The sequence below is a fragment of the Vigna umbellata genome, chromosome 1 (genome assembly GCF_029865625.1).
Source record: "Vigna umbellata cultivar VRB3 chromosome 1, Vumbellata_1.0, whole genome shotgun sequence".
In the NCBI taxonomy this organism is placed as follows: Eukaryota; Viridiplantae; Streptophyta; class Magnoliopsida; order Fabales; family Fabaceae; genus Vigna; species Vigna umbellata.
The window spans coordinates 2,132,788-2,154,548 of record NC_142165.1 but is presented as its reverse complement, the minus strand read 5'-3'; the positions used below and the strand labels follow the sequence as shown (position 1 = coordinate 2,154,548).

Genomic DNA, 21,761 nt, shown 5'->3' with positions numbered 1-21,761 from the left:
TTTTAATAATATATTTATTAATTTTAACTTCACAAGTTTTACAACTTTGAGTTGCTTACCTAGATATTTTCAAAATTAAAGGCTTAAATGATATTTTTATTTGTTTATTTATAGATTAATTATTTTAATTCAATTTTTAACTTCTATTATTATATTTTTATATAAATTTCATTTTTTTATCTTAAAATATGTATAATTAAGTTTAAAATTAAGTACAAAACATTATAAAGTTAAATATATGTATACATGAGACATTTACATTAGATATGTGTTGGTGAGTAATTAAATATAAAACATATTACATTTACGTTAGCTATGTGTTGGTGAGTAATTAAACATATAAAACATATTAAAAAGTAACAGTGAAAACATATATTATTACTAAATTTTTCAAATATAATATTCAAGTAATATTTTTTTAAAATGATGTTTAAAATAAAGTATGATATAAAAAATTGAAATTAAAAATAGTGTTGCCTCTATAAATAGAGAGGAATACACATTGAATAGATTAATGAATTATTTGATTTTCATCTATCATAATTTTCCCAAATAAATTATTGAATTAATAATTCCAGAATCTCACATGTCATAGCCAAGTTGCCTTAGACTTATAGAATACGATACAAAATGCATTCCTTGTAATCATAAACAAAAGAATCTAAATTTTTTATATAGATTTAAACCTCGTTGAAAGAGATACAAATTATTAAATAAATAAAAAAAGGAATCACAAAATATAGTAATTGTTTTTCATCAGGAGGAGATTTGGGAAGAACAAAATGGACATTATAAATGTTTATAGAAAATGTAACTAATGATAATGGAGAAATGATGTACTTAAAGAAAGATTTCTAGCACTTATTCCATCATTGAAAAGAGTAGTTAAAATATGTGTTCATTAATGTCATGTAGCAATTAATGCATTATTCTTCTCTCTAACTCGAAGAGAGAGAAAGAGATAGGTCGGTAAAGGAAAGAGAAAAAAAAAATACAGACTTCTTTGTCACGTCATCACATAGTTAACTCTGTTTGTGTAAAGTTACTTGATTTGTTCAAATTATACAAAGTAGGGACGAAGTTGATACTTTTTTTAAGGGTGAAGATAAAGTTGACCCTCGATAGTGAAAATGGGAATAAAGTAAGCAATTAAATATTTTTAATTATATATAGATGTACATATTAAAAGTTCGTTGTGAATATTTTCTAGGTTTTAATTAATTAATATATATCTCTAATCAAATAAATTAAACTAATTTGGTAAGTTATTACATTATAATTAGTATTATAATTTAATTTGTAAGTGTTAATAATTTAAATTATAATATTGATATATTTACCTCTTTCAAATAATATAATACATAAAAATCATTTTTTAATTTTAATTTATATTTAAAAATGAATGGGATGAGAGACTAATTCGTCCTATCTCACCTCTAGTTTACCAATTCAAAAAGTTAGATAAAATGGATTAAAATAAAAAATTAGATAAAATAGACCAAAACAAACTAATGAGTTAAAATTTCTAATCCAATTAATTGATGAAGATTTTTTTTTTCATGATAGATATATTGACTATAATAATGAAGAAGGCAAGGAATGAAAACAAATGAGATGGTAGTTCAGCAACCTAGATTTATGCAAATATAGTTGAAACTTCAACCAATTTGATAAGTTGATCAAACGTGTGAAAATTTAAATGTAAAGTTGAATGATGTAGGAACATAAAGTCCTTTAGAAAGTGACTCTCGATGCATGGTTTTATCATAAAATAGATCTTTCCTTGAATATATTGATTATAATTTTGAAGAGCTGGTGGTTTAAGTGTAATTTTGACACTTGTTGCTGAAGGCAGAAGCATTGTTTCTGTTGTTAGTTAGCTTCAGGTGATTGTTTGGTGACTTTTGTCGAATTTTAAAATGCAAATCTGGGCCCTCATGTAGTTTACCTCTTTTTCTTTTACATTTTTACAACAATTTTTCTATATTGTAATAGGAAAATGATACTTGAACAACCATTTTTGACAACATTTAGACACGCGCACACGTGTCTAAATTTGAGTGGTCCAGTTGGAAAAATTAAATGAAAATGGACCACTCAAATTTAGACACGTGTGCGCGTGTCTAAATGTTGTCAAAAATGGTTGTTCAAGTGTCATTTTCCATTGTAATATGGGGGTAGAGTTTGCTTTCTTTATATCTAATTTCAATTTTTTATTGTTATTATCTGGATATGATATAATTGGAATTTTATGATAGGTAAAGGTTCAATCATTTCACATTTGTCTATATTTTATAATTGATTTTATTATTTATAGTAATGATTTAATTTAATTTAATTTTATACAGTTCCCACATTCTTTAAAAGAATGCAATGTAATACTTTTATTTGATTAACATTTAACGTTGGTGTTTCGGATGTGAAGGGCTGTGTTCGTCTAATGTTTCTACATCTTCCCCTGCTCGTGCTTCGTACGCCAGATTCTCCGTACTCACTCCTCAATTTTCTCCAGTCCGCGGTGGGAGACCTGCGAAAGATTCTCCGATGCCAAAGTCAGTTGAGAGCTATGACGTTTTTCTTAGACAATAATAAATGTGCAGTAAATGCAACCTATCTACCACTCACCCTGGATCTGTATTTATAGTTTTCGCTATTGTTAGAATCGCTGCAGCGGAATTGTTAGCGTGGAATAACAAACCAAGAGGGTTTTTAATACAAACGTGTGCCTTTTAATTTCTACTCAATTAAACTTACCAAGCAAATAATAAAGACAAATAAAGAGAGTAAGGTTGAGAGAAATTTGCACAGATGATTTTATCCTGGTTCGGATCTTACCAATCCTACGTCCAGTCGCTTATCTCAAACAAGATAAACTTTTTCACTAACACAAAACAATTACAAATTAGAATCACAAAGAAACACAATTTGTAAAAGTTTAGAAACCACCTCTCTTGATACCACAAGAGATGAACCTACACCTCCTTTGAGTCTTCACAAAGGATGACCACCTCCTCCGAATACTTCACGAAGGATGATTCTCTTCCGAACACCTCCTTAGACACACCAAGGATGAACACCTCCTCCGAATACTTCACGAAGGATGAACTTCCTCTTCCGAACACCTCCTCAGACACACCAAGGATGAACCGACTATTTCCTCTGTCACCGTAGCAGCACTTCACCAGCTCCACAGACACGAGTTTCACAAGCCGAACAAGAGCACACAAGTCTCAATGATTTCTGAGTACTAGAGCACAAGGGAAGAGTTGTTTTTGAGATCAACCGAGAGCCAATTTATAGACTCAGCCAAATACTCTTCCATTCTTCGAAAACGGGCCATCTAACGCATTTAATCGATTAACATAAGTATTAATCGATTAAAATGAGTACAACGGCTAGTTTTTCAAATCTGAAAACCCCAACGGTCAGTGTTAATCGATTATTCTCAAGATTAATCGATTAGCTAATCGATTATTATACACTTTAATCGATTATTCTAGTGGCGCTTGGGTTTTCAGGGCCAGCCTCTGTTTTAATCGATTAATACTTGTTTTAATCGATTAATACAGTGCGATTTTGACTCTGGACATTAATTATATAATATAAAATTACATGGAATCAAAACCACTAAAAATCTAAGTCCTAGACACTAAACTACAATTATTACAAAAGCTTTCCATAGCAATACAAGTCTTCATAACATCTTGAATCTTGATTTCTCTTGACTTGATTTGGACATCATCAAAACTTCATCTTCATCATTTTGCTAACAGCTATGGGCTTGGGATTAGTGAAAAGTTAATCACGGCCCAAATCAGCCCAATAGCTTTTAAACCCCTACTTACCTTAAGCTAAGTTGATTAGTAACGCGGGCGGCCGTTCTCGCGGGACTTATCCTCATGACCGGCCGCCCTCGACGGGTCCCTGGCCTGGCCGGCCGCCCTCGACGGGTCCCCGGCCTGGCCAGCCGACTTCGGGCGAGTTGTTTTTTCCCCAAGTGTCAAGCGGTAAGGTTGCATGATTATGGACATACGGGCGTCCGGCCTACCATGCCCAACCCTTCCCAACAGTAAGTAGAAGGGTAGTTTCCTGGATCCCATACGGTGACGTGGGCGTCCGGTCTGTTTGGTGGTTCAATGGCGTGGGTGTCCGTCCCGTATGACGCCCGATTCTGCTGGTACAGTTCGTTTTTGCATTTTTAGACTGGATACTAAATACATAAAAAGAATAAGTGATTATATTAACATATATAAGTTCATTATCTTCTCGACTAAATTAACGTTGATCTAACCATTTTGAATCTATTTTAAAAATAAAAGAGTAAAAATAAATAAATTAAATCATTGATACGAATATAAAAACTAAAAGTGCTATTGATACAAAATATAATTTTATATGAAACATTATGTAGGAACTACTTGGAATCACTTGCGTCTTTTTCCTACTTTTAATGACCATTTATATTAAATTGAAGAAAAAGTGAAAAAAGAGAATAAACTATCAAATTCTTTTTATTTTTTTTATTTCAAGGTCTATTTTAAAAAAAATATATTTAATTTTAAAAAAAATTTAAAGCATCGCCAAACAAAACATTAAATTGAGGAGTAAGTAGTCAAACATCATAAATACTCTTGAATCCGATATTAATTTTCTTAGCAGAAACGTGATCTGAGGTCTATCAGAACACGTTAATGATTGACTTTGCTCCTGTGCTCGCCCATGAAACCTTTTACAAAAGTTAACTCAAAAACACGAGGTTGACTACGTAATAGATGTAGTTCAAATTTCTTATAAAAAATATAGTTCTAAATTACGCTTTTTTAATCATGATTTTGGTAAATATAATGCTTTTTTTGATTTAATTAAGTTTTAAATGTTTTATAAATTTAAATATTTGTATTGAGTATTTATATTAATTTTTATTTTGATTCAATTATTTTTTTATTTGACCGTCGTCAACGAGATTAAGTAATTCTTTTGTTTTTTCAATTTACTAATTAACTATTTGAAAAGCGAATTGGCATCATTTCTTTCTACTCTAAAAGTAAGTTAATAGATTGCGTTGAAATAAATAACAAAAGGAAAATACGAGTTGCAGATCTTAATAAAATATTTTACGATGCCAAATTTGTTTATAGGTATACAAAAGTTATGGAACGTCAGATACGTACTCAAATTAAAATAAAATATTTTTATTTATATATTAATTTTTATATACATACAAAATTGTGGAGACCAAGGTTCCCCCTACACAAAGAAATTTCATCAGTATCGAGTTGATTAATAAGTTGAAAACAGAAAAACAAAAATAAGATCATGTCATGTCATCCACGACAAAATCAAACCGTAAAATATTTACAAAAAAAATAAAAAATATTTTGAGTAATTAGTAAAATTATTTTTGTAAAAAAAATCAATTAAAAAAACTCAAATGGATAAGGTATTCAAACTTAATTGAACTTGTAAAGAGAGTAAAATTCACTCCCATTCCATTTAAAGTGTATTAATCTCTCATTGCCACAAAAAATATTTTTATAACAAAATAAAAATTATAATTTATTTTTTCCTATTTATGGCTATTCATCTTTCCATTCTTAAAAGTTTGTCTTAAAATTATAGTTGAAAAATTAGGATTTGTCTGAAAAGTCAATTTATTAAAAACATATGTATAAAACGCACTTAATTAAGTTCTATGTTTTTAAATTATTTTTTTAGGTCCCTGAAAAAAGTTTTTGTGCTCCACAAATATTAGAATTGACTTTTTTTTCTTTCATGTGTTTTACTTTTTCTTTACGGGCAATAAAGTGTCTTTTTTTTTTAATTTTATATATTTCTTAAGCGTGAAACTAATTTTTATTTGAATGTAGTTACTCTACGTTAAGTATAAGGTATGTGTGGAGCTTACGTACAGAGCTTACTCACATTATTCCTAAGCAATCCAACTTATATCCGTGATTAATAATTGATTAACTAACTTTCAGTTGGATTGAAGATGCGGTGACCTAATTTTTTTTTGTCAACTAGTTGAAATAATTTGATTTGGTTTATGTTTAAGAAAATAAGACGATTTAGTTCTATGTTAGCCATTGTTTTTTCCGTTATTTAGTTATATGTTAGAAAAGTTAACAATTACTATTTAAAGATAAATTTTTTCAATATTATATTTATTTTTGTCTAATTGAACCTTAGACTTAACATGTTTATTTAAATCATCATTTTTTTATTGTAATTAATTAATGTGTAAAAAAAGTATACAAATTAAGAATAATTAATGAGTTGACTGAGTAAATAAACACAAATCCAATATATGGCAAATTTTGAACTCAAGTGTTAATCTCCTCTTTAATACACCATAATTGTAAGTTTTAGGTGAATAATCTCAAAACTCGGAAAATTTAACTTGAGTTTTTCCTTTATTGTTAGGTGTTTATGGGTTTTTTTGGTAACAATCTTAATAATTAACATTTTTTATTCTTTTAGATTGGATAATAAGATTGTTATTAAAACCGTAATAGAAAATTTAAGAAAATAAAAAAATAAGTTATTTTTATTGATATATGGAAGTATCATATCTCAAAACTCGATGATTCTCTATGGAACTTTATTTTCTATATTGAATATTATAGTAAATCTTATTCGCGATTATTTAAAAAGTTATTACACACTTTAAAATAATTTTTAATCTTATTGGTTATACAAAAAGTAATGATTTTTTTAATAATTTTATCTACGTGCAGAGAGTAGTGAAAAGAGTCTGAGGGAGAAGAAGTAAGAAAAATGCAGGAAAAGGCTTAAAAAGAGAGGTGTGAAAAGGCAACAGAAAAAGCGCAGCAGATTGTGAAAAAGCGTCACAAAATAACCTCTATCTGTCCACCTCATCCAACATGTGACGCACTTTTTAGCAAAAAGTTCATCCTCGGTACGACAACTAATAATGTTCTTTTAGCATTAAACACAATAAAAAATGCCACCAAGCGCCAAAGGTATCATGAACAAACACTACTGTTCTTACCTTGTATTGTTACTACAGAGGCATTACCATGTTCTGCAGAATCAGCAACTGCGGTGGTAAAAGCAACAGTGTTTTTTTCTGTGTGGACCAAGGAGCAAGAAAAAGGGATGTGTGTGGCCTAATAATAATAAATAAAAACTGAGGCTTTTGCTTTCACTGGGAAAGAGACATGGTCCCACTTGCAATTGAATTCAAGTTTTTTACTCTTTTGTTTTGCACTTTTTATCTACCAGCACTTTTCCTTGCATTCCTCATGTCACATTACCTACAATACACACATCACACAAACAAACCCTTCCATTGCATTATTATTCTCTTCTCACACTCACACCTACACCAACCCTCCCCATCATATCTAATCTAAAATCTACCTATTCCTATCTATCTGAACAGAGCAGAGGAGAGAGAATCACACACAAAAGGTCTGTGCTTCTTCTCTTCAAAAGCCCAGCTTCCACTTCTAGGGTTCCTTTGCTTTCAATTCTTCCTTCAAAATATTATTTTTATATTCTTTTTCTCAAAAAAGCAATAAACCCCTTTTCCTTACCGATCTTGTCCTCTCTCTCTCTCTCTCTCTCTCTCTCTCTCTCTCTCTTTCTTGCCGTATGGTAATTTTCTTGCCTTCTGATCTCTCCCTCTTCCCTGTTCCATCTTTCCTACAGATACATCTCTTCTTTTATATTTTTTATTATTGAAAAAGTGCTGTGTTTTTTTTTTCTTTTCAAAGTTCGTGTTTTTCTGGCGTGAAGACTTTTCTGGGAGCTTTATATAAGGAAAAGTTGAGAATTTTGATAAACCGGTAATTGGATTTGATTGATTTGCTGTTTCTGCCGCCTCTTGTGTTTTCTTCTGTGGGTTTATGTGATGATGTTTTTGGGGATTTTTCTGACTTTTTTGTTTTTGAGAATTGATCTGCTATTCATAATTCGGTTGAAACTCCAGTTAACTTTTTATTTGCTGAATTTCCTTCTACTACTACTTCTTTTTTTTTTTCATAAAAATGTAATTTTTTTTAACAGAAAATTCTGGTTGGTTCCTTTGCCTGATAACCCCGGTTGCATATATATATTTTTTATTATTTTTTTCTAAATCTAAACCCGTATTGTCCTTTGAAAATTCTTTCTTGGTATTAACTAATTTTGTTTTAATTATTTATGATTTAATTTAGTTTTATCTTTTATCAATTTTCTTTAGAAAGAATTGTGTGCTGTTGTGAAATTGCTTTGCTGTGAGATACTTTTACCAGTTCGTTTGTCAAACAGTTTGCTTATTTTTTTTTTTACTTTTTTTTTCTGAGTTGGCTCTTCAATCTACACTTTTTAATCTTGGCTCTATGTTTTCATACTGTTTCATCCCAGTTCCATTGCACTGTTCAGAGTTTGGATAGAATCCTTTCTTCGTTTTTCTTTCTCTTCACATTACTAAGTTGGTATAAATTCTTATGAAAAGGCTTACTTATTACCTCTTTGCAGCAGCCGAGTTTACAGAACTGAATTGTAGTTTCCTTCATCAGTATCAAATTTTCCAACAGCTTGTAAGTTCTATAATATAGCTCGGTTTGATTTCAACATCGTAGGATAAGAAGGGTCTTCTGTTGTGATTTTGGTAGATGTAATAATTAACAACTGAGAATTTTTCATTTAGATTCAGGAACAAACAGGGAGAAAGTTTAAAGATGGGTTATTTATGTGATTTTTGTGGAGACCAGAGGTCATTGGTGTACTGTCGCAGTGATGCTGCATGCTTATGTTTGTCGTGTGATCGAAATGTTCATTCTGCTAATGCCCTATCTAGGCGTCATTCGAGAAGCCTTCTATGTGAGAGATGTAATTCACAACCTGCTTTCGTGAGGTGTGTTGAAGAGAAAATTTCGCTTTGTCAGAACTGTGATTGGTTGGCTCATGGTAGCTCACCTACTTCTTCGACACACAAGAGGCAAACAATCAATTGCTACTCTGGCTGCCCTTCAGCTGCAGAGTTTTCTTCAATATGGTCCTTTTTCTTAGATATCCCTTCTATGGGTGAAGCATGTGAGCAGGAACTGGGTTTGATGAGCATTAATGAGAATGGCAACAAGAGTGATTTGGTTCCTCCAGAAGGGACAAATGTGTCTGGTTCATCTCAAGTGACAGATCTACCCACCAAGGGTAAATTTTGGGCTGGAACATCTTCAATACCCGTGTCAGACTCAGAACCTCGTATCCTGGACCAGCTACCTGAACCTGGGAATGAATGTATGCCCAAGGTATACTTACATGTTTTCATTTGTGTCGCAAATTTACAACTGTACTGGATTTGATGGACATTCTAGTAACTGCAGAGTGAACAAAACTGTAAGGTTGCAAGAAATGAATTCTTTGAGCAAATTGTTGGATGATTTTTTCAACTTATGGCAACGCCATATAATAATTGACAGAAATAACTCATTCCTTGCAAGCATGAGATTTCATTCACTGTTCCATTGTTAGAATGTCCATCGATGCTCATGATTTCCCTGTAGTTTTCTGTCTATGATGCACATATATGTTGCATTTATTGGATACGGCATATATCCGTATTCGATACTCTTGAAGTTTCGAAACCCATAAACGAAGTTATGAAAATCCAATTCAACTACATATGAAATATAGAAGCATTGTTTCATGATGAACCAAAAATAGAAATTGTCCTCGTTGTGGATGTTTTCAAAAAGTAAATGAGATTGGTAGTATTCCTGTTGTGATAACAATAATTTTTTTTTAGTAACATCGAGGAATATTTTCTTAATTTGAATCTTCAGGATTGCAATATGAATTTTTATACGTATCTAGATACTTATGTAAGACGTATATATTTTTAGAACATTCATATGGCCATATTGGAACGGTAATATATCTTTTGCATCATAGACAAAATCTATTGGGAAATCATAACCATTGTTGGTGTGACGGACAATCTAACAATGAATCAGTGAATGAAATTACATGCTTGCTAGGAATTAGTTCTTTTTGTCAATTATTATATTGTAGATATTTTATTGCAGAAGACAAGACATAAATAGCTAAACTATCTGGCAATGATTCCTAAGTAGTTTTTCATCAGCATTTTTTTTTGGCTAAATCATTTTTAAATTGTGATTAATTTGCCATTCATTTTCTAGATGAGTGAAACAGCATTTGAAACTGACTAGCTTTGATTATACCTATATGCTGTTTCTTGGTCAAAACTATATTTTGGTTTTAGTTTCACACAAATCTCACCTTTCCTAATACTTTTTTCTCTTTGAAAAATGTTTATAGAACGTTTTTAAGGCTGATATTAAATGAAAATAAATTTATAATGTCCTAGTCTATATCACACATTAATTTGGTTTGGCCACTGTTGGAATTGTACCTACATTCTTATTCAATTCTACATTTAAAATTACCAAGGGTTTCCCTCTTTCATGGGTTTTGAAGACAAGGGAAACAAAATGATGACTGGTATGCAAATAATATGAATATGGTCCTTGTAATTTCTTTACATGGATAATAGCACCTTATCTACAAGGGTTGGGTATGAGTATATTTTCTCCCTTCACTACTGACTTTTAATCAGTTTAACCAATGCAACTTGATTACAGTACAAGGCAATGACATAAGATGTGCTTCCAAATATACAATAGCCTTGTAGCTTGCATTATTATGTTAACTACAAGGCCATTATATATGATTCTTCCAACTTTCATTTTTTCATTAATCATCACATGATGAATCTGCAGTTGAATTGTCCTGGGAAAAAAAATTCTGGGATATGTGAAGATGATAATCTATATGATGATTTCATCATGGATGAAGTGGATCTAGAACTTGAGAACTACCAGGAACTTTTTGGGATGGCTCTCAGTCATTCGGAAGAGCTTTTTGAAAATGGTGGAATTGAAAGCTTATTTGAGACAAAAGACATGTCTGCTAGTGCTGGTGAATCCCACTGTCACGGTGCTGTTGCTGCTGAGGTACTACAATCTCACCTTCCATTCCTGCAATAAAATTGTTTTTTTTATTATTCTTCATATAACTGAACTGAACCATGTTTATTGTTGTTGAACTCTGCCTGTTCACTTGTGTAAACCGTGCCTTGATTTCTCTGTGATGATACTGGCGATAATGAATATCATGATGAAATGATCCATTAACTCAATTAATGGATCCATTTTTATATGAAAGAAACGCATATCTCATTAATAGACTTTACAAGAAATAAAGGGTATAAAAAGAAATTAACAAATTAATACATCTGAAAATGGTCCCGTGTTTCCAATGAAAAGGACCAAAAAATGTCCTCATTTGTTTCTTGTATACAGGACTAAAGAGTATTATCTATGGGAGAATTCCTTTTAATAATTTTCTCCGAAGTCCTTCTTGGTCTCTCTCACCCCATTTTCATATGACAAAAATACATGCAATCTACTCTCCTCAATGGTGGTTCCAGCTATCTTCACTTTATAATCAATTTTTTTGTGAACTATACGACTTCATCTGTAGTATGTATAAACTGATCATCCAAAGTGCTGAGGTTTAGTCATGATTGATTGCCTTGACTCTCTACTTTTAAGAAAAGTAGTAACAGAAATAATGAAAAATATAAACATGTTTCTTTTTTTTTGGGTAGAATATATGGATGAGTTTCAATTCCTTAAATCTCCTTTTTTATGTGAAGGTTTACTTGTATTTTGAGTAATGGGATTTTTCTTTCCAGTACTTTTGCTTGTAGTGTGGAAGTTATATCTGTCAATAGGCATAAAATTTAGTTTCTTTTGTGGGGTGAGTTGAATAATTTTACACATTTAATATCATGTCTACACTTGTCTTCTACTTTCCAGGGATCATCTACTGGGCTGGTCAATGCTATCCAACCAGCATGCAGCAATGCAGCATCTGCAGATTCAATGTTGAGTACAAAAACTGAACCAATTGTTTGTTTTACGGGAAGGCAATCTCAATCAAACATTTCTTTTTCTGGTGTTACCAAAGATAGTGCTGGTGACTATCAAGAATGTGATGCTTCTTCAATGCTTCTCATGGGAGAGCCTCCCTGGTGTCCTCCTTGCCCTGAGAGTTCCCTGCATTCTGCCAACCGTAGCAATGCTGTAATGCGCTATAAGGAAAAGAAGAAGACCCGGAAGTAAGTTAATTGTGCTGATTATATTTATGCAGTTTTCAAAGTAGGTTCTGAGTAGGCTAAGTAAGCTTTACTCAATCTGTTTTGGTTCCTATATGTACCTAGGACTACTTGTTTTTTATTGTCCCATTTCTCATCATTGTCACGTAGATCTGCTGTATATAAATATGGCTATCTAAGGGGAGACCTTTTAAAGTTCTCAAAAAATATACTTTCTCTTTTTATTTATTTTTTCAAGTTAGTATCAAAGCAGATTGATTCAGCTTTGCTTATCCTTATCTTGTTTGGGTCTGTCGGTACCGCTGGTTGTTCAGTTTTGTTTGATGACCACATCAGGATTGTCTCCCTGAGTGATGGCCAACTGCCAATCCCATCATCAGAAACCTCTGCACGCACCTCCATGTGCTGCCTTCTTTCCCCTATAGCCTAAGTGCGTGAAACCCACACACTACCTTCCCATTGATGGATTCTCTCTGTGATCTTTTCGTGTGGTTTGACGCATCTAACAGTCTGTGTTCACTAGCTTTGGTTGAAGGGAAAATTTGTCCTTCTCTCTCGAGTTCTATCTCAGTCATTGCTAGGCACCTCCTTTGTTCTGTGCCTTTTGAAGATGGACTCTGGACCAGAACACTGTTTTTCAGGCTCTCCTTTCATTAAATTTGGAAAGGTTAAGGGAAGAAGTTATTTATCTTGGGCAACCTTTATGGAACTTGGGTTTCTTAGCCAAGGTTTCGCGATCAATTGGAAAAGAATGGAGATGAGATCTCATTAGAAAACTCTGCTGGATTTTCAACTTGGTGCTCTATTGTGCAATAAATGGAACCCAATATGGGAACCCTCAAAACTTGCACAACCTGTTTGAAGAAGGCTCAAGGTATCTTTGCGAACAACATCTCTGATTCTATCCACAAGCTAGCATCTCTTAAACAAATAGATCATGATATGATGTCTTTTATTGTCAATAGTCAATCTATTGTTGAACTAAAGATGTTTTTAGAAGTTGATTCCCTTTAAGAAATTAGAAGTTGGACAAATTTTATATGGTTATGATCCTTTGTGCAATGAACCCAAATTTTGATCATATTAGGGATCAAATTCTACTTGGTCAAGAAATTCTAACCATGGAAAGTTTAATAAGACTTCATCATGTTCCAATTCTTAGCTGTAGAAATCTTTTTGAATTCACTGAATCTTCGGGCATGGTATCTGCACATTGAAGAGGGTTTGTGGAATTAGATGAGGAAGTGGTGGTAGAGGACGTCATCAATGTATGTGTTATAAAAGAATGGGTCATACTCAAGAAAATTGCTACTCCTGTTAGGAGATGGAGGGTATACGAGAGAAGGAATAAGACTGTGAATGCCTAACTGCCTTAGCAGTTAGGAAGGGCGGGAATTCAATTGTATAAGTAGCTATTGAATAGTTTTGTTGAGTTAGTTAGTTGTTTGTAGAATTCTAACAGGAAACCATTATTCCTATGGGGGAGGTTAAGCTCTCAGTTGCTCACTGTACATTGTATTCTGGCTGTTGATAATACATAGAGGAGTTATACAGTCTTTCTGGTGTGATATTCTGGGTGTGATAGAGTGGGTTTCTTGATCAAAAACCTAACATTTGGTCCGACTTGCCGAATCCAAAGTGGGCATAAAAACGATAATGGAGACGGAAGGGCGATTGGAGGCAATTGAGATTACTATGGAGGGGATGAAGGCGGAGTCCGCCGCAGTACGAAGGGACCTACAACAGATAATGAGGATACTGGGGTTGCAGGTTAATAACACGGAGGGGTAATCAGACGGTAGCTTCGTGAACGAGAATCCATGGCGACAAGAGGAGGAGGTTGTAGGCAGAGTGGTCGGCGACCGCCAGGAAGATCAGAGACCGTGGTGGAAACAGGTGGATTTACCCACATTCGAAGGGCTGTAACCCCTTAGTTGGATCAATAGGGCGGAGCGATTTTTTGATATACAGAAAGTGACGGGATTGGAGAAAAAGGAGTGGTAGTGCTCATAGACAGTGGCGCAAGCCACAACTTCATCAGCCGGAGGTTAGTGGAGGAACTGAAGCCACCCATAGCAGACACACCACCGTACACGGTGAGTCTAGGAGATGGGCAGAAGAAAGTAACACGAGGAGGTTGTGAGAAGGTTCAGGTGAGAAGGTTCGGGTGAGTTTGGAGGAAACTAACATGGAGGAGGAATTCTATGTGTTCGAACTAGGGGGTGTGGATATCATCTTGGGCGTTGAGTGGTTAGCTAAGTTGGGAGAGGTGATGATTAACTAGAGGGAGATGACCATGGTGTATAACCTGGCGGGTGAGAAGGTAAAGGTAAAAGGTGATCCTGGTTTATCCAGACAGCTGGTGGAACCAAAAGCGTTATTGAAACTGACATATGTTGAGACGTGGATGTTGGTTTGGGATCTGGGCCTAGTGGAAAAAGAGGTGGACGGTGAAGGGCAAGCTGATTTGACTGATGTGCAGAAGGCAGAGTTGGAGGCAGTTCTGAACATACACCCTCGAGTGCTCCAGGCCTGCCCCCACCTTGAGATATGGAGCACCGAATAACCCTCAAGGAAGGGGCAGATCCCGTGAATGTGCGCCCCTATAGATACCCCCACCTCATGAAGGGAGAGATTGAGAGACAGGTGGCAGATATGCTGAAAGCAGGGATAATTAGACCAAGCACGAACCCTTATTCTAGTCCGGTTATTTTAGTAAAAAAGAAAGACGGCAGCTGGCGTTTTTGTGTAGATTACCGGGCTTTGAACAGAGCAACCATCTCTGATAAATTCCCCATCCCGGTGATAGAAGAGCTATTGGATGAATTAAAGGGAGCTAAATATTTTTCCAAGATAGATTTAAAAGCTGGATATCATCAGATCAGAATGGGAGAAGGAGATGTACCCAAAACCGCCTTCCGAACTCACCAGGGCCATTTTGAGTTCCTCGTGATGCCATTTGGCCTCACTAATGCGCCAACCACCGTCCAAAGTGCTATGAATCGGTTGCTGCAGCAGTACCTTCGAAAATGTGTGCTAGTCTTCTTTGACGATATCTTAGCATATAGCTCCACATGGAAGGATCACTTGGAGCAACTGAAACTGGTGTTACAGTTATTGGAACAACATCGGTGGGTGGCCAACAAAAAGAAATGCAAATTCGGGAGGCAGCAAATTCAGTATTTGGGCCACCAGATTTCAGAAAAAGGTGTTGAGATGGATAAGGAGAAAATAAGGGCGGTTATGGAGTGGGAAGAGCCAAGAACTTTGAAGGCCTTGAGAGGATTCTTGGGTCTAACGAGTTATTACAGGCGCTTTGTGCGGGACTACGGGAAAATGGCCAAGCCCTTAACAGAACTGTTAAAAAAAGGGCAATTTGGGTGGAACAAGCAGGCTAGGGCGGCCATGGAAAATGTGAAGACAGATATAACTTCAGCACCAGTTTTAACGCTCCCTGATTTTGGCCAACCTTTCCACATTGAGTGTGATGCCTCAGGAGGGGGTGTTGGGGCAGTGTTAACACAAGGAGGGAAACCCATCGCTTATTTATGCAAGGCATTGGCTGAAGGATCGTTAAGCAAATCGATTTATGAAAAGGAGTTGATGGCGCTGGTTTTAGCGATTCAGCACTGGAGGCCATACTTAGTGGGGCAGAAATTTATGGTGCATACGGATCAAAGGAGTTTGAAGTACCTGCTGGAACAGAGGATCACTGCTCAGAACCAACAAAACTGGTTGGCAAAGCTCTTGGGATATGACTTCGAAATTGTGTATAAGGCTGGAAAAACTAACCGGGCAGCAGATGCCCTATCTCGCCGCAGTGAAGGGGGAGAGGAGGAAAAGGAGCTGAGGGTGATAGCCAGGCCTTATTGGCAGGATTTCAAAGAAGGATTTCAAAGAAGTGTTGATAGAGGTAGAAGAGGATGAGGTGCTGAAGAAGGTGATTGCGGATCAGAAGGACCCTGATGCTCATTCAGCGTATACGCTAGAGCAGGGAAGACTCCATTATAAGGGAAGATTGGTGTTGTCGGCAAAATCAGGATGGATCCCTAGACTCTTAATTGAGTTCCACTGAACAAACACAGGCGGTCACTCAGGAGTTTATAGAACATATAGGAAGATAGCCCAATCCTTGTACTGGATAGGAATGAAAAAATCGGTGACAGATTTTGTGGCTAGCTGCTTGGTGTGCCAGCAACATAAATATCTGGCAGCTTCCCTGCAAGTACTACTGCAGTCACTACCCATACCGCACGCAATTTGGGAAGAAGTGAGTATGGATTTTATAGTTAAGCTGCCAAAATCTCAAGGCTATGATGCAATCTTGGTGGTTGTTGACAGGTTGAGTAAGTATAGTCACTTTGTGCTGCTTAAGCATCCGTATTCAGCAAAGACAGTGGCGGAGGTTTTTGTGAAGGAGGTAGTAAGGCTGCACGGCATTCCGGTTTCAATTGTGAGCGATGGACCCTTTGTTTTTGAGCATCTTCTGGAAAGAATTGTTTAGGTTGCAGGGAACCCAACTCAGGATGAGTACTGCCTATCATCCTAAGTCAGAAGGGCAAACTGAGGTGATAAATAGAATTTTGGAAGGCTACTTGCGTTGCTTCTGCTCGGAACAACCGAAAAATTGGAGTACAGTGCTGTCGTGAGCTGAATACTGGTACACTACCAGTTATCAGAGTGTAGCCAGATGCACACCTTTTGAGACCGTATATGGGAGAGCTCCACCATCCCTTAGTAGGTTCATACCAGGGGAAACACCAGTCGAAGCAGTTGCCCATTTGTTAGCGAGAGATGAAGCTATCAAGCAGTTGAAATTCCATTTATATCGGGCACAGGATTTAATGGTGCAGCAGGCGAACAAAAAGAGGCGACCAGCAGACATAGAGGTGGAGGATTGGGTCTACTTGAAGATTCGACCCCACATGCAGTCCTCTATGCCCTCGCAACTTCACCCAAAATTGGCAGCTCGCTACTACGACCCATTTCAAGTAATACAAAAGGTGGGAGAAGTTGCATGTAAGCTCCGGTTGCCGGAAACAGCTAGGATACACCCAGTCTTCCATGTGTCCCAGCTTAAGAAAGCAGTAGGTGAACAGCAGGTGGAGAAAGAGTTACCACCAGAGTTACAGGCAAAAGGACCTACCTTTCACCCAATTCGCATTCTGGAAAGTAGACAGGTAAAGCAAGGTGAAGAGATGGTGCAACAAATCCTGGTGGAATGGCAAGAAGGGGGAAAGAAGGTGCAACCTGGGAGGACAAGAGCACGATGGCAGACCAGTATCCTGAGTTCAACCTTGAGGACAAGGTTATTAAAGGGGTGGAGGGTAATGTTAGGAGATGGAGGGTATACGAGAGAAGGAATAAGACTGTGAATGCCTAACTGCTGAAGGGCGGGAATTCAATTGTATAAATAGCTATTGAATAGTTTTGTTGAGTTAGTCGGTTGTTTGTAGAATTCTAACAGGAAACCATTATTCCTGTGGGGGAGGTTAAGCTCTCAGTTGCTCACTGTACATTGCATTCTGGCTGTTGATAATACATAAAGGAGTTATACAGTCTTTCTGGTGTGATATTCTGGGTGTGATAGAGTGGGTTACTTTAGGTTTCTTGATCAGAAACCTAACATTTCCCCTTAGCTTCCTTGACAAAGCAATCATTGCCTTCAAAATTTGAGGTTGTTGAACCAATATTTTGTGATAAGTAATGTCGTGAATATTTCCAATTGAAATCTAGCAGCCTAGTAGAATCATCTACAAATCCTAATTTGTCAACATATTGCATTTCACTATTTTTGGAAAGTTAAAGTCCATGAATAATGGGCGAAGTACTTCTGATCATATTTTTGGTTATACCTATTATTCTCTTCTCTCCTTTCCTTAAACGCCTCATTTCATAATCCCAATCAACAAATCTAAAGTAGCTTCTCAAGGAAATGGTCAAGTTTCCCTTTCTCCTTCTTTAAACTTCAGAAAGCTTGTTCTCTTTGTTCCTACTTGGTCCTTCAATCTCATAATAATTGAATTTTTCAGTTACCTTTGATGCCAATTCTTTTATTATACAAAAGCATGGTATTAATTGGCTAGTTGACGAAGGACATACATATGGAGACTTATACTACTTTCGTACTAGTTCATTTGCGTTTTGTTTTGCATCCCTATCTCCTAAACTTTTGCATGAATGTTTAGGTCATCTTCATTTATCAAAACTAAAGAGTTCTTGGACTTAGTAGACTTTAAGCTTTAAATGTGAGTTATGTCAATTAGGAAAACATGTTAAGTCTTCTTTTCCTTGACATTTTGAGTCTAGATGTAACTCTACTTTTGGTTTTATTTGAACTTAATAATGTATGCTGAAGATATACATTATAGGGAACGATGCTGCTAGAATTTATAAACTAAAAGAACACTTATGCAATCATTTTCAAACCAAATATTTTGGAAGTCTCATACATTTTGGGCACTAATGTAGCCCAATCAAAGGAAAGTGTTGTAATTTTTCAAAGGAAGTATGCTCAAGATATCCTAAAAGAGACAAGTATGATTGTAAACCAATGGATAGACTTATGGATCCTGTTGAATATAGTAAACACTGTGTATGAGATTAATCTCCTATGTATTGAATATATACATAGGATATTATATTTATAATAAAAGAAATATGAATTAAGCCTAAAATACAAATAAAGAATAATAAAAAACTAAAAATAAAAGATAAAGATAAGATATTTAATAATCTAATATATTTAACAAATCCAAAAAAAAATTAATGGCAAAACATGGTGAAGCTATCTCTGATCTAGAAAGATATAGAAGACTGATTGGAAAACTTATTTATCTTACTATTACTAGACCAAGTTGTCTTTTGTAGTTGTTATTGTGAGTCAGTTCATGCAAACTCCTTGTACTGATCATTGGAATGTTGTCATTCCTATCTTAAGATACCTCAAAAAGGCTGCAGAACTTGGTCCTCTTTATAAAGATAAAGGGGATACCTAAATCTCTGGTTATTGTGATACTTATTAGGTAGGTTCTCTTATGAACATATTCTTTTAAGGACAAATGCTCTATTATAGAATATTGTGTTTTCATTGGAGGAAATATTAATTCTTGGAAAAGCAAGAAACAAAGGTAGTTATCCAATCAACTGTTGAAGCTCACTACAAGGTAATGACATCTCTCACTTGTGAGTTTGTGCGGATAAATCAGTTCCTCCAAGAATTAGATTTTTGTGAAATTCAACAAATGAAGATGTGTTGTTATGATCAAGTAGCTCTTCTCATTACTTCTAATCCTATGTTTCATGCAAGGACCATACACATAGAGATTGATTGTCATCTCATTCGACCAAAGTTGTTATACGAGGAAATTGGTATTGAGTTTTGTCGGATGCTATAATCAACTTGCAAATGTGTTGACAAAATCATCGAGAGGACCTTTGATTGAATTTATTTGTTCCAAACTTTATATATATAACTATACGCACTAGCTTGAGGTGGAGTGTAAGAATGGAAGGTTGAGTAACTACTTTTAAAGCTGTATATTAATATAACTACCTTAGGTAGACCTTTTAAAGCTCTCAAAAAATATACTTTCTGTATTTTCTGAAGAATAGCCAATGGTGTTGACCCCATATTACTATTGTTTCTTGGTTGACATAAAAGTAGAGGGCTTTATGCTGGTCTCAACACGGGTCAATTTGACTCTGAATTTATGACCATAACAGCAACCAACCCGTATCCTATTAGGTGGAGCCTTTATACAGGGACAGATTGAAGGAGCAAGAGTGACTACTCAATTGCTTTTAAGAAACTATATATCTAGATTGCAGTTTTTTATATATATTATAGAATATCTCTGGCTACGTATCCCACTAATACCATCAGTTTGTCCACTTTTGCCTGACTAGATGTTTTATGAACCTGTCCTTGTCTCTACTACCTTAGCCAAGTTTTGTCATTTTGTTCTCAATAGGCGATTGTCCGATCTTCTCTTTGCTCTATCATTTTCCAGTTCACTGGAATGACAAGGTTGTATTGATGAACTAATTAGGTGCCAGAGATTTCTATTGCTAAAGCTTTAGTGCATGATATTGCTGACATAATCTATCTGCCAATAAAGAATTTCCTGTCACTAGTTGCTTTATTATTTGCTAGCTTTTCAATATAACTACTTTTCATTTATTGGATTTGATTTATTTCTAAATTTGAAAGCTTGTTTGCTCTTTTGGTGGTTTAAATCAATTGTGGTTAATCTTAATAGGTTCGAGAAGAAAGTAAGGTATGCCTCTCGAAAGGCTAGGGCCGATGTCAGAAGGCGTGTGAAGGGCCGATTTGTTAAAGCCGGTGATGTCTATGACTATGACCCTTTGAGCCAAACCAGAAGCTACTGAGTGTACAACTTTTAACCATGTTCTATAAAAGGAAAGGAACACTCGTAAAGAAAACAGTAACTCTTACCTGAAAAAATGGATGAAATTGATACATTTTTATCCATGCAGTGACAAACTGTCTGATTTGATCACAGGGGCATAGATTTTCTGAAAGGAGAAGAAGATTGTAAGCAGGCCCTATTTCAATGAACAGACAGTGTAAGCTCAGGAGCAGGTTGTGTCCTTCACTGCAATGGACATCCCCAGTTGCAATTTCTGCTTACATGACAGCATCACAAACTGCCTTCAGGCAATGTGTCATGAATTTTGATTGCCCTTCTGTTTAACTTGGCAAATCCTGCTTCTTCATTCTAATCTAATGCAAAATTCTTTTGGTCCTTGGCCTTGATCTTGCTCATAGTTTGTCATATTTTATGTCAACTCCTCACTGATCCTAAGTCACATGTACAAGTGCCTATGATGGCATGATAAGTGGCTCAATTTGATAAATTCTAGACAATGTTCTACTCTGTTGTAGGCTGTAATATTTTGTCCCTCTCTTTTTGCCATGTATTGTGCAGAATATACATGTGTGCAGCTAGAGGTGTAATGGCCCAACAGTTCCTTAGGTATGACAAATTGTAAATTTGAAGGTTTTTTATGTATAGAATAGGATGCTGCTATTTATAATTTTGATTACAAAACTTCATTGGAGCTGTACAATGTATTCATAAAAAGTTTTGTTTGTATTTTATTCGAGTCATTGATACATTTCAACTACATGGCGTTTTTACTTCAGTTGTATGACACTGCTGAAAAGAACAATGTGAACCCTGTTACAGAAGAACCTTGTGATTGTATGTAAGCAATTCGATGAATTTTTTCTTTTTCTTTTTCAATTGTTCCCATTCTTTCACTTTCTTTTTCTTTTCATATTATTTTTGTAGGAATATTTTTAAAACAGGGAAGGAAATGAAAATAAGTGTTAAATAACTTTTTTCTTAAATCGAATTGACTTTTTTCAGCTTAGATTTATAGTTTTGTTGAATTTACATGGAATTTAAATATGAATTAAAATATTTAAATTATAAGAGTCATCTAAATAGTTAAGTTGATATAATTTAAAAGTATTAGTGTATAATTTGAATAAGCAGTTAAAGTTAAATAAAAATAGGAAAAAAAATATTATTGTCTATTAACATTTTTATCCTAAAGAGTATACTTACACTAACCTTTTCAT

The 21,761-nt window shown here is 35.0% G+C and overlaps 1 protein-coding gene across 7 annotated transcripts; it reads left to right on the top strand.

The window, feature by feature from the left end:
* Positions 1–7,287: 7,287 nt before the first annotated feature.
* On the top strand, positions 7,288–21,301 carry LOC124841313 (zinc finger protein CONSTANS-LIKE 9-like). 7 transcript variants are annotated; one of them, XM_088091511.1, is made up of 7 exons: positions 7,288–7,434; positions 8,488–8,546; positions 8,657–9,257; positions 10,752–10,985; positions 11,853–12,154; positions 20,413–20,544; positions 20,677–21,301. In XM_088091511.1, exons 3-6 carry the CDS (start codon positions 8,688–8,690, stop codon positions 20,540–20,542), a joined length of 1,236 nt encoding a protein of 411 aa, XP_087947637.1. In that variant the 5' UTR covers positions 7,288–7,434; positions 8,488–8,546; positions 8,657–8,687; the 3' UTR covers positions 20,543–20,544; positions 20,677–21,301. The 7 variants fall into 7 exon arrangements, with proteins under 7 accessions (XP_087947637.1, XP_047173518.1, XP_047173517.1 ...); XM_088091501.1 differs by lacking the exon at positions 7,288–7,434 and adding exons at positions 7,441–7,620; positions 7,740–7,811 and having other exon boundaries at positions 20,413–21,301; XM_088091488.1 differs by lacking the exon at positions 7,288–7,434 and adding exons at positions 7,441–7,620; positions 7,740–7,811 and having other exon boundaries at positions 8,485–8,546; positions 20,413–21,301.
* Positions 21,302–21,761: the final 460 nt, after the last annotated feature.

What these genes read in the sequence shown, in the direction of transcription:
- LOC124841313 (XM_088091511.1), top strand. Translation starts at nt 8,688, where the DNA reads ATGGGTTATTTATGTGATTTTTGTGGAGACCAGAGGTCATTGGTGTAC. An exon ending in GGAATGAATGTATGCCCAAG is followed by an intron (nt 9,258 to 10,751) that starts GTATACTTACAT and finishes ATGAATCTGCAG; the next exon opens with TTGAATTGTCCTGGGAAAAA. An exon ending in GAAAAGAAGAAGACCCGGAA is followed by an intron (nt 12,155 to 20,412) that starts GTAAGTTAATTG and finishes TAATCTTAATAG; the next exon opens with GTTCGAGAAGAAAGTAAGGT.